Source organism: Podarcis muralis, chromosome 14 (assembly GCF_964188315.1).
Source record: "Podarcis muralis chromosome 14, rPodMur119.hap1.1, whole genome shotgun sequence".
Classification (NCBI taxonomy): Eukaryota; Metazoa; Chordata; class Lepidosauria; order Squamata; family Lacertidae; genus Podarcis; species Podarcis muralis.
The window spans coordinates 37,383,084-37,399,237 of record NC_135668.1 but is presented as its reverse complement, the minus strand read 5'-3'; the positions used below and the strand labels follow the sequence as shown (position 1 = coordinate 37,399,237).

Genomic DNA, 16,154 nt, shown 5'->3' with positions numbered 1-16,154 from the left:
GAAATCCATTTATTTCCGTGGGAACACTCTGAATATGACTTAGATGCAGCCCAATCTTATTCAGTCCAAGGTGGATGAGTTTACAAAGCAGTTTGGATGAGCCATTGTGGCCATCAGTTTAACAGCAAATGGCCTTTTAATCCCCAATGCATAGTGCTGGTTTATCTCCCTTTGAGTGTAGTCACAAATCTGTAGAGATTCTGGGTGCAACATGCTGGAATTTCTTCCTACTGTTGTTTATTTGCCCCAAAGTGTCAATTAGGGCAAATGGTGCCACTGGATTTAGCTCGGTCTCCCTAGCATCGGACTGGCTGGCACAGAAACAGCAGAGGAAATGATGTGTCAGTGACTAATGCCTCTGCTGTGCCATCTCTTCTGATTTCAATCCTTGGCATTCACTGTACTGTCTTTATTTTCAGTCCCTGCCTTTGAAGAATCAAGATAATTCACAAACAACAGCTCTCCCTTTGTGCATTTCAGGCGCTGGAGAAGGCCTTTGCTGTGCCAGCTGGGTTTTACTGGCAGACCGTAGAGACGGATGAAAAATACTTCCCCAGCGGCAGTGATATCAGAGAGAGCAGCGACACGGATAGTGAGGTACAAAAGAACCAACTTCCACCCACAAAATATCTGCCTCCTTGCTTCTTCAGAAAGCCCCGGTCATTCATACTGTGCAGGCCTACTTCCTGCCAGTCTTGGGTCATTCAAAGGTCATGACAATTCTGTATGGAAATGAGAACTTCCTAAAGCAGGTGGCCCTCAGAAGACTGCCTGTGAGAAAGGTTGCCCACCCCTGCCCTAAAGAAACAACCAGGAATATATTATTTCACCTTATTCCTTCCTGTATGCCATGATCATTTCTTCAGAGGCCCAAGTGAAGTGAAGCAGTTGACGACCAGGGAGTTGGGGGCTTCTCTGTGGTGGCACCACTGTTGTGGAATGCCCTCCCCAGAGAGACTCTCCTGAAAGTTTCTTTATGGTCATTTCAGTGCCAGGTGAAAACTTCTTTTATTCTACCAGGCCAGGTCTTTGTCCAGGGTCCTGACCTGACCTTAGTTTCCCGTCTATTCAGGAGCCCTGGGTCTACCACTCTCCATCTTGTTTGGGCCATCACTTGATTTCAGTGGTGGATGTCACAGTGGTTCAGGACAGGTGGACCAGATAGATTCATACCTTCTTATAACTCTAAGTGTCCAGATGATTTCTACAGTTTGAACTGGTTACAACTGTGAGATGATCTCTAGATAATGTAAACCAGAGACAGGGAACCTATGGCCCTCTAGATGTTAAAGGTAAAGGGACCCCTGACCATTAGGTCCAGTCATGACTGACTCTGGGGTTGCGGCACTCATCTCACTTTATTGGCCGAGGGAGGCGGCGTACAGCTTCCGGGTCATGTGGCCAGCATGACTAAGCCACTTCTGGCGAAACAGAGCAGCGCACAGAAATGCCATTTACCTTCCTGCCAGAGCGGTACCTATTTATCTACTTGCACTTTGAGGTGCTTTCGAACTGCTAGGTTGGCAGGAGCAGGGACTAAGCAACGGGAGCTCACCCCGTCGCGGGGATTTGAACCGCCGACCTTCTGATTGGCAAGTCCTAGGCTCTGTGGTTTAACCCACAGTGCCACCCGCGTCCCCCTCTAGATGTTAGTGGACTCCGAAATCCATCATCACTGTCCATAGGCTATGTTGGCTGAGGGTGATGGGAGTTGGAGTCCAGAAATATCTGAAGGACCAAAGATTCTCCATTACTGGTGCAGGCAGACCTAGGGCTGAAGAGGGTTTCAGAGGCTACTGGCTTGGGGTAAGGCCTCATGTAAACAAGTTTTGATAGAATAACCTGTGGGTTGCAGAAGCATGTGCTGAGGTCAAGTATGTCCTTCCAAATGATTTGCAGATTCCAGCTTTATTTTTTATTATTAAAAAATAGGATCAGCATCCTTTATGCGATGGGGATTAACTGCAGGATGGTTTCTTATCAGTCAGTTGAAGGCAAAGTCAATACATGGGGAGCTGTAATTAGTTTGATAGAGCAGAGCGGGTTTTATTCTTCTAGCTGGAGAAGGCTTTTTATTACTTTAGTAGATTTATAACTGTGTTTATTATAATGGAGTAAACCTCAAGATGCCTTTACGGAGAAGGAGCATTTGGTAACACTCCATTTCAAGTGCCCAATAATGATGAATTCATTGGGCGTTTATTGGCATAAGAACAAAGCTAGTTCTTGGAGGTAATTCAAAATAAAGTGTTATAGGAAGAATGCAGATCCTCTAGTCAACCCAACCACTAGAAAATAGCTATTCTTTCAGGAGCTAGACCCACACACTTCTATAGAAAATGTTTTGTTTCAGTCGGTAAGTCTGAAATCAGATCAAACACAATTCCAAGTGAATCACATTCCTAATGGTGTCTTCATTTCAGCTGGTGGTGGAAGAGTGAATACTTTGGGACCAGCAATGTAAGTGCAAGGGATTTAGGATAATCCTAATCTCTTGCAAGGCTGGGCTTAGAAAAACAACTAAAGCCAAGGGTGTGTGCCTTTACAGTGGTACCTCAGGTTAAGTACTTAATTCGTTCCGGAGGTCTGTTCTTAACCTGAAACTGTTCTTAACCTGAAGCACCACGTTAGCTAATGGGGCCTTCTGCTGCCGCTGCGCCGCTGGAGCACGGTTTCTGTTCTCATCCTGAAGCAAAGTTCTTAACCCGAGGTAATATTTCTGGGTTAGCGGAGTCTGTAACCTGAAGCGTATGTAACCCTAGGTACCACTGTACTGTGTAGACAAGTGGGAGTTGGTAGCCCAAAACATCTGGAGAAAAAAAGTTGGGGGAGAGGTGCATCTGTACTGACTGCCAATGGCTCCCCAAGGTTTCAGAGAGAGATCTTGTTTTTTGGCTTCATCCCTTTCAAAAAGGTTGTGTTAAATCTGTGAGGATTCCCTCTCTCTCTGAAATCTGAAAAATAACCCTTAATTGTAAATTTTAAAATGTCCCCTCCTCCTAAGCGTGTGACTGTCTGGAGCCCTATCTGTTTTCTTCCTGCTTTCTGTTCCCTTCTCAGGTTGCCATGGCACTGCTGTTTGAGACCCTTCTCCGAAGCCCCCTGGCTGTCCATCACACACTCCAGCTGATTCTTGCCTCTGGTTTGGATATCTGTGGATTCCGCCTGCTCTACCCACAGCCGGACATGTTCCTCTCTAGCACAGGTGAGAGGCATGGAGTGTCTGGGCAACTTGGACTGCAGCACAACAATGGTAGGCAGTTATTGAGCCACCATCGGTAAACTTCAGGTACATTCTCACTGTCATAAAATAGTAAATGGCAGACAGTTATTAAAATATGGTAAACATATTGGGCTGCAGCAAGGAGGGAAGAGAGGGAAAGCATCTGTTTTTCATATAGATGATGCCCGGTTCAGTCCCCGGCATCTCCAAGTGGGAAAGACTCCTTTCTGAAACCCTGGAGAACCACTGCCAGCCATTGTAGGCAGTACCGAGCTAGATGGATGGAGAGTCTGACTCTCAGGTTCTTATGTTCCATTTTGTGTCTTCACCTCTCTTATTTCTCTTCCCCAGTAACACCACCGTCTTGTTATACCCAAGAGAAAGGGCCCTCTGTGCTAGCACTGAGCCTGAGAGGGCCAAGAGCCCGTGGCATCCTGCAAGATATCATGGGCCCCTCTGACGCGCAGCTGGCCAGAGTTACGGACTGCCACTCAATCAGCGCAATCTATGGTTCGAGCCGAGCCAAGCCCCTTGCCTACCTCCCTCACATGGACAGCCGAGTACACAGGGAGCTCTGCTTCTGGTTTGGAGGGAGGGTGAGCTGCGACGGGACGCTTCACGGTGGAGTTCCAAATCCTGTTGGCAAACGCAGCAAACCAAGGTGACAATCCCAGATGGGTGTGAGGTGCTGGAATTCTGCGAGAGTAGCTTGTGGGTAGTATTGAGCTGAAAGATCTCCATGGAAGGAAGTTTTTAGTGAATAATCGGTGGAAGGGAATGTTAGCCAAGTCACTTAAATAACACAGATGGAATCTGGGGAGAAAAGTCCTGATAGTACTTCACTGAGGATACTGAGCAAAAAAGAGTGTCCAGTTTAAGGAGAAAGGAACAGAGAGGTTTTGTCTTTTTTTGTTCAGTCCTTGTACATAGCAGGGAGGCATTCAACCAAACATACAGAGGAAAACTCCCTCAGAATTACATAGCCAATCAGAGCTTGTGCAACCTCAGTGAAGATCATGCCACTCTGCCTGGTTGCTAAGCACAGTTTCCAACTGTCCACTTTTGAAGGATAGCCATGTTTCAGTTCATGCATTCGTTTAGGAGGTGTGGAATTAAGTAGGTTCTCATTGAAATGCAAACCAAATCTGATTTCTCCCCATCTGTAACTGCATCATCATGTAATGTATTTCCAAGGGGGTTACTGAGCAGGAAAAGTGTGATGACACAGCTATCAATAGGATCACAGCTGCTTCTTGCTTTGGGAGCAGCAAAACTAATTTGGATTTATGTATTTTTTAAAGCAGACAATCTATTGCTGACCCCCCTTTCCCCAGGAAGCCAGTCTCAGCTCCTGAACATTTGTAGAAATGCCCCACCCCCCACTTTTTAAAAAAGTTGTGGGAATTTATTCTAGGGAAAGTATGCTCCAAATCACACCATTAACTTGAACTGACTGCAAAGATTTCAGCCCTGACCATTAGATGCCACTTGTACTTTTAAACACCCATGCCCAGAGAATTTTCTTTAAGAATTTTGAGCTGCTGGTTGGACAAGAGAGAGAGAGAGAGAGAGAGAGAGAGAGAGAGAGAGAGAGAGAGAGAGAGAGAGAATTTTCCTATTCCATGTTTTGAGATGGAAGACCAAGACACAAACAGTGTGTTGGGTTTATAAATGGGTTTCTATTACCAGCTCTGATGTTCTGTACATTTCACCTTGCTGCTTCCTTCCTCAGCTGGCCAAAGAATGTGTGAATCTGAAAGATGGCTGTAAAGGTTTTTTATCAAGGCTATAGAGGCTGAGGGGTGGTGAGAATAGATATCGCTTGCCAAAAAAATTGCTGTTTGCTCTGGTCTTTTGATGTGATGTTGGCAGGTGTAAAAAGGACTGGGCTGTGTTTGAAACTTTGCAGTTCTATCCTCATTGCTCTGCCACAGGATTTTAACTACATCCTATGATAAACATCATCCAACAAGCCACTTCATCCCAAGTAGGGATGGATGAGTCTGTCAGTTTTGGTTGCTCACAGTTTCTCATTTTTCCAAGCTTAAATTCGGTTCTCCCCATTTCTGCAGCAATTTACCAATAGTTGTGGGTTGTTGGTGTTTGTTTTTAATACTTGTGAAAATTCATCAGTATTTTAGTGTGAGTATTTCATAACATATACATTTTCATGTGCGCTTTTGACCAATATACACATTTTTGCAAGCACATTTCCCTAAAATAATGCACATTTGTATGTTTTTTTAATGAATGTCTGCATTTTTATGCTCACTGTCACCTACATTTTTGTACGCATTGTTTAGAATGCAACTGTTCAATATGTCTGTCTTTCTCATTATACCACTTCCGCCCCAGACTTCCTAGGCCTTCACTCCACAAGGCAGATGCTGACCAAGAACCAAGCAACTTGCAGGACGCTACAGCCTTATGGCCTCCAGCGGCTCTTGTCTCTACCACCAAAGGTTGTTCTTGCATAGCAAATATTGCACAAGAAATTGAATCTCCTTTCCTTATAGAACTCTTCTTTCATGCTGCCACCACTTATGTCACGTTAAGCTCAGTCCTTAGCATGCTAATTTGGTAATGTAACCCTCTGATCATCATCAGATGCCCTGCTTTGTGTGCCTCCTCCATGAGAGGTCCAAAGGGTGGCAACATGGAGTGGCTCCCTGTTTGTGGAATGTTCTCCCTAGGGAGGCCTGCCTGGTGCCTTCATTATTCCTGTTTAGTTGCCAGGCAAAAACGTAGCTCTTCAGCCAGGTCTTTGGCTGATTATCATTCTATGTCCTTTTAAATGGTTAAATGAGGAGTAATTGGTTTGTTTCGTTCTTGTTTTTATTATGTATTTTGTGTTTTTATGTTGTATTTGTATGCTGTGAACTGCCCTGGGATCTTCAGGTGAAAGGTGGTATAATAATAAATAATAAGTGGAATAACAGCAACAACAATTCTCTGGCCCCCCTAACTGAAATTGCCTGCATAGAAGATTCAGAGCAACTTGGCCCTCATGCCTCCTCCTTTGCTTCCAATTTGTCTCTGATTCCATACAGTGGTACCTCAGGTTACATACGCTTCAGGTTATAGACTCTGCTAACCTAGAAATATTACCTCGGGTTAAGAACTTTGCTTCAGGATAAGAACAGAAATTGTGCTCCAGCGGCGCAGCGGCAGTGGGAGGCCCCATTAGCTAAAGTGGTACTTCAGGTTTAGAACGGACCTCCGGATCAAATTAAGTACTTAACCCACGGTACCACTGTAATTTGGTAATAGTGATCAGAACAAAGGATGAGGATGATATTCTAGCACCAGCCTTCTTCTTGGGATTAGTCACTCGTGAAAAGGTCCCTGCAGTGGTACAAAGAGCCCCTCAGAGCCAGTCGGATAACCTCCTTCTGCTTCCCCGCCCCACATTTCCAAGGAGACATTATTTTGATGGCATCGCCTGCTGTGCCTCCTCACATCTATGGCCTTGTGATTTCAACCTGCACCCAGAGAGGATTTGTACTCCAGGGGACCAAACAGCTGCAGCTGTCGCCCAAGCAAGCTCACGTGCTCGGTGTGCCAGCAAGCCAGGTAAGACTGTGATTGTGGGGCTCGTATCCTTGAGCCCTACTGAGGCCTGCACCCCTGTGTGAGGGGCGTGGGGGCCAGCTCTCAATACCTGGGGCCTTCTTGCCATGCCTATTCTCCTGCCCTCTCCAAGTGAGTGAAGTTTGAGAAGAACAAGGAGAAGGAGGAGGAGTTCCACCACCCACCCTCTTCTTAGCCTCGTTCTGGTGGGACAGTGCCAGTTGGGCCCAGAGGGAAAGACAAGACATATTTGAACTGCTGAACTAACTCTCACAGGAAGTAGTAGTGATGGCCACTAACTTGGATAGCTTTGAAAGAGGATTGGACAAAGGCTATCAAGGGCTGCGCTCCACAATGGCTATGCTCCTCCTCCATGGTTAGAGGCAGTAATGGAAATCAATTTCGTGGTGGGTGGGAGTGTTATTGTGCTTGGGTCCCGCTTGCAGTTTTCCCCACTGGGGCGTCCGTTGTCCACTGTGAGAACAGGATGCTCGACTAAATGGGCCATTGGCCAGATCCAGCAGGCTCTTCTTACGTTCTTATGGGCATTGGCAAGAGTTCTATTGCCTTTCAATATAGATGGCACTGACAGCTGTGGTCAGTGTGGTGTGAGAGCCAGTGTAGTGTGGTGTAGTGGTTAAAGTGTTGGTTTAATACCTGGGAGACTTTGTTCAAATCCTCACTCCGCCGGTGAAGCTCACCTTGGACTGGTGTCTGACTCTCAGTCTCACCAACCTCACAGGATTATTGTGGGAAGAAAGGTGGGGTGGGAAGGAATCATTTACGTCATCTTGAACTCCTTGGAAGAAAGGTGAAATATAAAGAAGATGATGATAATTCAGCCATTCTACCATGCTCCTCCTCCATGCATCCTTTTTTCTTTGGTAATAGCACACAAATACAATACGTTCCCAGGAAATTGTTCCATAGGTGAGCGTTTGCATAATGAGAGGACAATTTCCATTATTTCCTATGGGAACATTTCTGATCCGTGATTTGTTCAATCTCCCACCTCCCTCCATGGTATCTTCCTGAAATGGCTGCAACCAAGCACCAAGGGAGAGACAAAGGGGAAAAAAATGATTTGTCTGATCTCTCACCTTCCCTCCCTCCATGGTTTCTGCCTGAAAATGGCTGCTGCTACCAGCAGAGCACAAACAAGCGAGGACGTAGCTGCTTGCACATCTGAATCAGCCATTCGTGTAGCAATAGCGGGACCTGTGTATTGAGCATTGTGACAGCGGGATCTCTGTGTACATCCAATTTCCTAACATAGTTGCAAAAAGTGGGTTATTCCCTCTAAGGCAAGAATGAGGAACCTGTGGCAGCCCAGATCTTGGGGACTCCAAATCCCATCAGCTCCAGCCAGCATGGTCAGTGGTCAGGGATGATGGGAACTGGAGTCCAACAACATCCAGAGGGCCACGGGTTTGCCATCTCTGCTTTTAAGGCATGGGAAATAGTTTTCTTCCAGTTTTTTATTCTGTCCTTATTACAAAGCTCCCACAGTATATGCACTCTGTTGCACATGCAGGGTGTGGAAACACTGGCCGTGTAGCACACATGCGCTTCATGCATTGATGAATGAAAAGATAGGAACATGCTGCCTTATACAAAGCCCATTTCGCTCAGTACTGTCTACATTAACTGGTAGCAGCTTTCCAGGGTTTCAGGCCAGGATCTCTCTCAGCCCTACCTGGAGATGCCAGGAATCAAACCTGAAACCAGCTAAAGCCATTGCCTTCACAAAGGAACTAGTTTGGAAGGTTCTGCAGCCTCTTCTACTAGATTCAAACCCTTAATGGATACAGGATCATAGGGTCACAACTTTTAAGGCAGAGTTGGGAGACCTGTGGCTCTCCTGACATTGCCAAACTTCAGCTCCCATCAGCACCACCAAGCATGGGCTGCAGTCAAGGATGATGGGAATTCTAGTTCCAACAGCTGGAGGGCCGCAGACTCTGCTTAAGGATCCACTTGGGATAGCAAGACGTCTTCTCACACTGAAATCAGCCCCTGAAATTGGCACAAAAAGGACGTTGCTTTTCCAAGGAGATCCCATATTGTTGATGACAAGCTTGCAGACATTTAAAGTTTCCCGTGGGATGGAAAGGCAACAAGACGAACACTTGGGCACATAATACAACCTTGCATCATCAAGCGGCAGCTTCCTGACACACCGACGTCAATGCGATGATGAATCACCGCGCTGAATCATTGCCTGAACCACAAGAAACGTTTGAGGAGCTGTCTGGATGAAAATTCAAGGCGAATAAATGTCCTCAAGCCCATTGGCCTGGGAGACACAGGCCAACGGTGGAGCATCCTGCAAGTATTGAAAAGCCATAGGTGGTGGTGGTGGTGGGGGAACTTGGTTGTCAGGGGCCCAGTGATTTCATGGATTTCCTACCTGGGGAAAAGGCAGCATATTTAAGGGCATGAGAAGATCCCTGCTAGATCCGGCCCATGTTGCATCTAGTCCAGCATCCTGTTCTCGCATGGCCAACCAGATGCTTGTGGGTGTTGAGGCAGACTTTTTGATCTCCTGCGCCCATCTCTGTTTTTATTACACTGTGGTGGCTCGATTTTTTATAATGTTATTTTTAGAACATTACTGTATTTTATAATGGATTTCAAATCTTGTTAGCTGTTCTGAGTGATGTGTAAGAACTAGAAGAGTATATATCATCATATAAAGAAAGAGATACATCTTCTGGCGAAGAGCCATAGCTCAGTGATAGAGCATCTGCACACAGAAAGCTTAACGCGTCGGGGAAAAGTTTCTAGTTCTGGTGTGCAAGGGGGTCTTTTTTCTATGTGAGGAGATCTTGAGGGAATGTAGGGTGGGTTGTGGAAAACCAGCCACGCAGTCAGCTGCTTGCAGTCTGAAGTGGTACAACCCAAGAACAGCTTTTAACCGTTTTCGCAGACTAGGCCTAATATCATTGTGAAACCAGCACAGAGTCATGAGCATATTGTGGTATCGCAATGGCAGAGTCACCTCAACCTCTGCAATGATTGACTAATGTAGCAAGCCCTAAAATTAGCCCATTAATGATCAGTGTTCAATTTAAGTTTTCCGAAGATAATACATTAGTGGCGTATTTTGAGTCCATTTCCAGGAGGCTGCAGATCTGCTGAAATTTTTGTGTGTGGGAGGATTTTGCTCAGATGGCGAGTGCCCAGTGGAACATTCTGACACTCAGCACTTTTTCATAAATTGGTTGCCTTGCCATTTAGATCGAAAATTGCTGGCTTGTGTCATTTCAGGTAACTGTATTTTGTCCTAGAGAGGCTTCATATATACCAGAGAGGAGTTTCTTGGAGGATAAACTACCCAGCCAAACACGTGTGCATTGCCTGGCTTTGTTGCTGAGAAAGGAAAATGCCAGCCATCATGTCCCTGCGTTGCTCAAAGGTAAAGTAAAGCATGAACATGAGAGGTGGGAAAGTGTGGTCCCTCCAGTTGTCCTGCAGGCTTAGAGTACACACCAGAGATGCCTGATAATGGCAAGGAAAACAAAGAAAGGAGTGGAAATTGCCAATGCTCACTTATTCGTCCCATGTCCAGAATGGAAATCAATCCAGTGAATACAATCAGAATCTGCTGCTGTTGTTGCTTTCAGTCCACAAATGATACACAATTGATTACATCGCGCGCGCACTCAGTTTGCGTTGCCTTTCCTTTGGATTGAAATGAATGGGGTGGAGTAACATACATTCGTACCTTGGTTTTTGAACAGTTTAGTTCTCGAACGTTTTGGCTCCTGAACGCCGCAAACCTGGAAGTGACAGTTCCAGTTTGCGAACTATTTTTGGAAGCTGAACGTCCGACGGGGCTTCCGATCAGCTGCAGAAGCTCCCTGCAGCCAATCAGAAGCTGTGCTTTAGTTTCCGAATGTTTTGGAAGTCGAACGGACTTCTGGAATGGATTCCATTCGACTTCCAGGGTGTGACTGTAGTGACAAGTGGGTTAACAGTCAATCCTTCTTCATAGGGAACTCTGGGAATTGTAGTTCTGCGAGGGGTGTCTCCTTTACAACCTACAATTCCTAGATACTTTGGGGGAAGCAATGACTCTTTAAAGTGGTATGATACTGCTTTAAATGCACAGTGCAGATGGGACCTAGATTAGATCTGATCCAGCAGGTTTCTTCTTTGCCTTGCAGAAGGCAGTATTTATCCATTAGTGTATGTATGCACACATATGTATAATTTCATTTTTTAAAGAATCATGTATACAAACTCAGTAGTAACTCATAGGACTCATCATATTCAAACCAGCACTCTGATTGGCAGGTTGCTGAAACCCTGCCTCATAAAAGTAATGGCCAGGCCATCTTTTCCATCAGCCTCTGTGGTGTCTCACCAGCAGAAGATTGCTGTGGCTTCCAAATGTTTGTATGGCACAGTTAATATGACATTGACCGCAGATACCATGCACTTACTGTACTATGAAGTTTCTGGAATGGGCAATTGGAAATATGAGCCAGGAATATCATACATAATGACATTGCTATTAGATTGTACCATAAGCAGACTCAGCCATCTCTTTATCATTTGTTTCTGTTTCATTTGTTTGTTTTAACCTAGGGCTTATGAGTGCACTGGCAGAGAAAGGTTTCTTGGAGGACATTCAAAGCAATTTGCACTCCCATGCTGACCCAGAACCCAGTCTGTGTTTTCATGCGGTTCCTTATACCGACAGTTTGCTGCAGGAACTGGGTGCGTCACAGCACATACATAATCTGTAAAGTATTAGGAATCTGAAGATGGAGCTAGTGGCGAAGAATCCATGGCTTCACATTATGTTTGAACCCAACCAGTGACCATGTTCACGCATAACAGCCCATCATAAACCAGGTTTTGTTGTTGGTTTAGCAACCTTAGTTGGTTTGGGCAAAATAAGCCTCACTCCAAGCCTTAGACATAACACTATGTGGTCTCCTTAGTGGTTGGTCCACCTGATCACAAAAAGAAAGAAGGCTGTGTGCACATTCACTTATAATCTCGGTTTCCTTTCAGGCTACGAATGTCAAGAGAAATTGCATTGTAATAAAAGCTAGCACTACTATCAGCCATGATGAAAACCTGACAAGGCTTTAGTAAATAGAAGTGGGTTTCCCCTGCCCCCTAAAATAATTCAGATTAGATGCTGAGTATATATGAGGAAGGCTATTCCATAGTTGGAATCAGGGGCATAGGAAGGGGGCTGCGGGCTGCCCCAGGTGTCATCCCTGAAGGGGTGACAAAATGGCACACTGCGGTGGGCAGCACTTACCACGGGGCCTGGCCTGCAGCACACCTGAGCCGCACGTCTCTCCTGGAAGTGACGCGGTGGCTTGGGGCCCTACGCTGCCCAAAATGGCAATGTGGGGCATGTGTCCACCAGGTGGACTCTGTGGGCAGCTCGCCATGGCGCCCCCATGTGTGGATTGCTGTGGTGCCCCCATGGGCGGCTCGCCCCACCCCCACTGCTCCGGGTGCCAGAGCAGCTAGCTACGCCCCTGGCTGGGATAGCTTAACCTTCAAAGATGGGAGCGCCTGGAGCAGACTCCCAAATGGAAACTGAAGCATATTTCTACAGCGACTTCTTTCTACAGCAGGTGTAGAAAGCATGGCTAGGGATGATGGGAGTTGTAGTGCAGCAACATCTGGGGGGCCAAATGTTTCCCCACATCTGTCCTGCAGCTGTAGGTTTCCTCTGCAGTAAAAAAGGTTTCCTCCCCCCCCCCCCACTTTTCTTTTGCAGGTGGCAATTTTAGTGTTGTGCCAGATCCCTCGAACATTCCCCTGGAGGTTTTGCACAGTCGGATGTATGCCTCTGAGCCTGAAATGGAACAAGTGGTCCTGTTGACCTTCACTGGAAAGGAAGCCATGAAAAGCACAGGCAGCGTCCTTCACCAAATCCTTGCACTAGGCTGCAGGAAGCAGCCTGCTCAGACTCCAGGTCATTCCCAGCTTAGAGCCTGTGTGATAGAGAACATAGCCTTGATGCAGAAACCCTATATGCACTGTGATTAGGAACAGGGCAGAAATTTCAATCAGTTCATTTTAAAGGTGAACCTATCTAATTTGCACTTTCCAAAAGCAATATGTGAACTAAAATACAGCCATTCTTTAGAAGTCACACTTCTTTGAATTTTGCAATGTAGTTGTCCGGCCAAGTAACGTGCACAAAAATGCACTGTATTCGGGGGAAATTGCTTTGCAAAAGTCTATATTTAGCCAAATTGGACGGGGAAAAGGTGTCCATTAGGAGAAATTCACAATACAGTGCTGGTGAATTTTCATGAGAAATTAAATAATAATAATTAGCAAAAAATGTGGAGTCAATGAAATTGATATATTTTCCCACCCTAATATTGATGTATGCATTGTGTTTTACACATAATTAGGGTAAACATCAAAATAGCCCTGCTGGACCAAACCAAAGACCTATCTAGCACGGCATCATGTTTCAGCCAATGGCAAGCCAGGCGTCTATAGAAATACAGGGCATGAGCACAGTAGCCCTGCTTTACTGTTCCCCAGTTGGCTTGCTTCTCACTGGATGAAGGATTCAAACTCAGATTGCAGATACTGCATATATTATGCATAAAAGTTGGTGAAACTGACATTAAAATGCATTCTATTTAGGGAAATTGCTTTGCAAAAATGTGTATATTTGGCAAAACTGCATACACATGCGAATTTTAGGAGAAATTCGCCCAGAAATCCTGATGAAGTTTCACGAACACATTTTTTAAAAAATTGCAAACTGATGTGCAAAGGTTGAGAACTGAAGTTAAGATTGGAAAGTCATACTGCTATTGCATACCAGGGGAGGGACTATTCTGCAAGGGGGTGAAACAGTAATTCATGCTGGCCATGTCTCTCTCGGCAGTGTTGGAAGACTTGGACCTGCCTTTTGAGCTTCTCACTCTGAAGTGGTTGCCTCACCTCACTCGGATACAGGCTAAGGAAACCACACCCTTCGAAGTGGGAGACAAACGCTGGCAAACAAGTATTGATTCACTTATGAGCAGCCCTGCCCTCGTCTGTGTGCTGCGTAGGATTGGTGCCTTTGTGGTCCTTGCCGAAATCCTGAAAAGACTAACTCCGCACAACAGCAAAGTGAGCTCTGGCTGCTGCTCTCTTCTGAGAGTGATGTCATCAACCCCAGAGACGGCCTTCAGGCAGGCAGCGCTCTTCTTCACTGAGAAGGATTTTGTAGGCGGTGGGTAGAGTATTTTCATTCTTTCCCTTCACCAATGGAGCTGATCTGGACCATGGCTTGGCTGAAGCTTCTTTTGGTGTCAGAAAAACCCAATGGTACCCTTTCTGCTAATTAATGCAAGACACTCTGCTCTTACACTTCTCTGTTTCTAACCTGCCATTTGAGACGGTGACCTTGCATTGCCTAATTCTTTCTAAGCATTTGATAAACCAAGAGTCCTTTCCCACAGGCTTCATGGCAGGAAAAAGGATAGGGGCAAAAGTAGAATGAGTTGGCTCCACCTGCTGGTGGCCTCCTGCTTTACATCCTCTCTGTTCCAATGGCACTTGTTACCACTGTACCAAATTCTTTTTTGCCATCCTGCAGGAGACCTTTCTTTTAGAAGAACAAGCATCTCTCAGAGGTTTTTACATTTGTTGTTTGGATAGGCCTTTGGCTACTGTTCTCTTTGCCAAAAAGCCACTGTGGATGTTTTGTCTTTTTCCTCCCTCCTCACAAAATGCCCATCTCCATCCTTTTCCAGATCCCAAACGTCGACCTGCCCTGAAGTACTTGCCACCTCCTCCACAGCACCCCCAGTCTGAAGGTAAGACTTGACCTTGCATCCACTTCTTCAACACATCACATAAATTTATTTTGGGAAGTTGCTACCAGGAAGTCATGGGTTCCAAGATCGCTGACTCCCCCCCCCCCTGGAAACAAGGTGGTCAGGCAGGGAGGCAGTTTTATGAAACCCTTTGCTCATCTCTGGAATCCCCACTTTCAAGCCCCAAAAAAGTTCTGAACAGAGATTTCCCTCAGCTCTGTCGGCAAGGTCTGCCACTGTACAACTCCATGACGAAAACCCTTCCTGGTGTTGCTCTTGTGCACTAAAGTCCTTTCACTTTTCTTACACAGCAGGAGAGACTGACACAAGCCATGCAGAATTGCTCTTCCGCTCCATGCAAGTTGGTAAGGATGCCAAGGCTAAGCAGGCTCTGCTGCTTTCTTGGGGAAAGGTGGATCTGTCAAATTCTGTGCAAAGGGGGCCCCATCATTAAAAACACTGAACTTAAATGGACTTAAATAAGGCCAGAGGAGAGGCACCTTGCACGCTGTCTTGGAATGTCTTCCTTTGCCTGAATTTACTTCTTTGGAGAAGAGAATATACACCACGCTTGCCATCCTGGAATTTACTTCCTTGGCTGCTCTGCTTATTTGCAGACAAGCACACATCTCCAGTGCTTGGGTAAATAGGGCACTTTCTCACCAACCTCAGTCTGCCCTGAGCCAGCCACCATCTGCCTGCCTTCTTACTTGCAACCAGCCTTGGCCCTGACCCTGGCATTAATGCCCTCCTCATAAAACTCAGCGGAGGAGCAGGAGTTGATTCTCAGACCCTCCAAGTGTCCCTATTTTCCAGGGATGCCCCTGATTTAAAGAAGCTGTCCTTGTTTCTGATTTGCTCCCAGAATGTCCCGTTTTTCCTTTGGATGTCCCTATTTTCATTGGAGAAATGTTGGAGTGTATGGAATTATTTGACTCCCAAGCTGTCTGAAGGCAATCCTGTATAGGGAAGTTTTAGTAACGTTTAATGTTTTATAATGTTTTTATATATGTTGGAAGCTGCCCAGAGTGGCTGGGGCAACCCAGTAAGATGTGTGGGGTATAAATAGTAAAATTAGCATTATGGAATGGGACGTCCCTATTTTCATTGGATAAATGTTGGAGGGTATGGATTCTGTCTGTCATTGACTCTGATTCCCCCTACGGTTGGGCTCCTGGCCTACTGTCCCACCAGCCCAAATGGGCACCAGCCACCAGTGCATGTCTCAGAATTAAAAATGGGTTTCTTATATGGGACAGCCTACTGATCAATAAAGATAAAGCATTGATCATTGTGGGGTTTTTGTTTTTAAGCCCTAAAATGCTAGTCAATATATTAATGGAGAAAAAGACAGAACTGGAGATTTGTCGCCAGCCAGAATTAGTCACGATGCAGCAAATTCAAGATTTCCAACCCTATGTTTGCAACCTAAGATTAGTTTATTATGCTATGTTATATTATTTCATTTATGACTCTATTCCTGCAAAGCAGCTGGAAGCGATTTCACAGTATCATAAAACGTGTCTAAAACAATTGCATCTAGGAGAAGAGTTAAA

At 45.6% G+C, this 16,154-nt stretch overlaps 1 protein-coding gene across 4 annotated transcripts in view; it reads left to right on the top strand.

The window, feature by feature from the left end:
* Nucleotides 1-16,154, top strand: part of DNAAF8 (dynein axonemal assembly factor 8) — a 91,895-nt gene that overhangs the window by 47,071 nt on the left and 28,670 nt on the right. For 3 of the 4 annotated variants that reach the window (XM_077918421.1, XM_077918420.1, XM_077918418.1), the window contains 11 exons: nucleotides 481-597; nucleotides 3,061-3,205; nucleotides 3,575-3,884; nucleotides 5,579-5,685; nucleotides 6,642-6,796; nucleotides 10,064-10,211; nucleotides 11,387-11,518; nucleotides 12,546-12,743; nucleotides 13,680-14,012; nucleotides 14,536-14,598; nucleotides 14,910-14,963. In XM_077918421.1, coding sequence (XP_077774547.1) covers nucleotides 481-597; nucleotides 3,061-3,205; nucleotides 3,575-3,884; nucleotides 5,579-5,685; nucleotides 6,642-6,796; nucleotides 10,064-10,211; nucleotides 11,387-11,518; nucleotides 12,546-12,743; nucleotides 13,680-14,012; nucleotides 14,536-14,598; nucleotides 14,910-14,963 — 1,762 coding nt within the window. The remainder of the gene's footprint in view (nucleotides 1-480; nucleotides 598-3,060; nucleotides 3,206-3,574; nucleotides 3,885-5,578; nucleotides 5,686-6,641; nucleotides 6,797-10,063; nucleotides 10,212-11,386; nucleotides 11,519-12,545; nucleotides 12,744-13,679; nucleotides 14,013-14,535; nucleotides 14,599-14,909; nucleotides 14,964-16,154) is intronic. The other variant, XM_077918419.1, reaches the window with a different exon arrangement.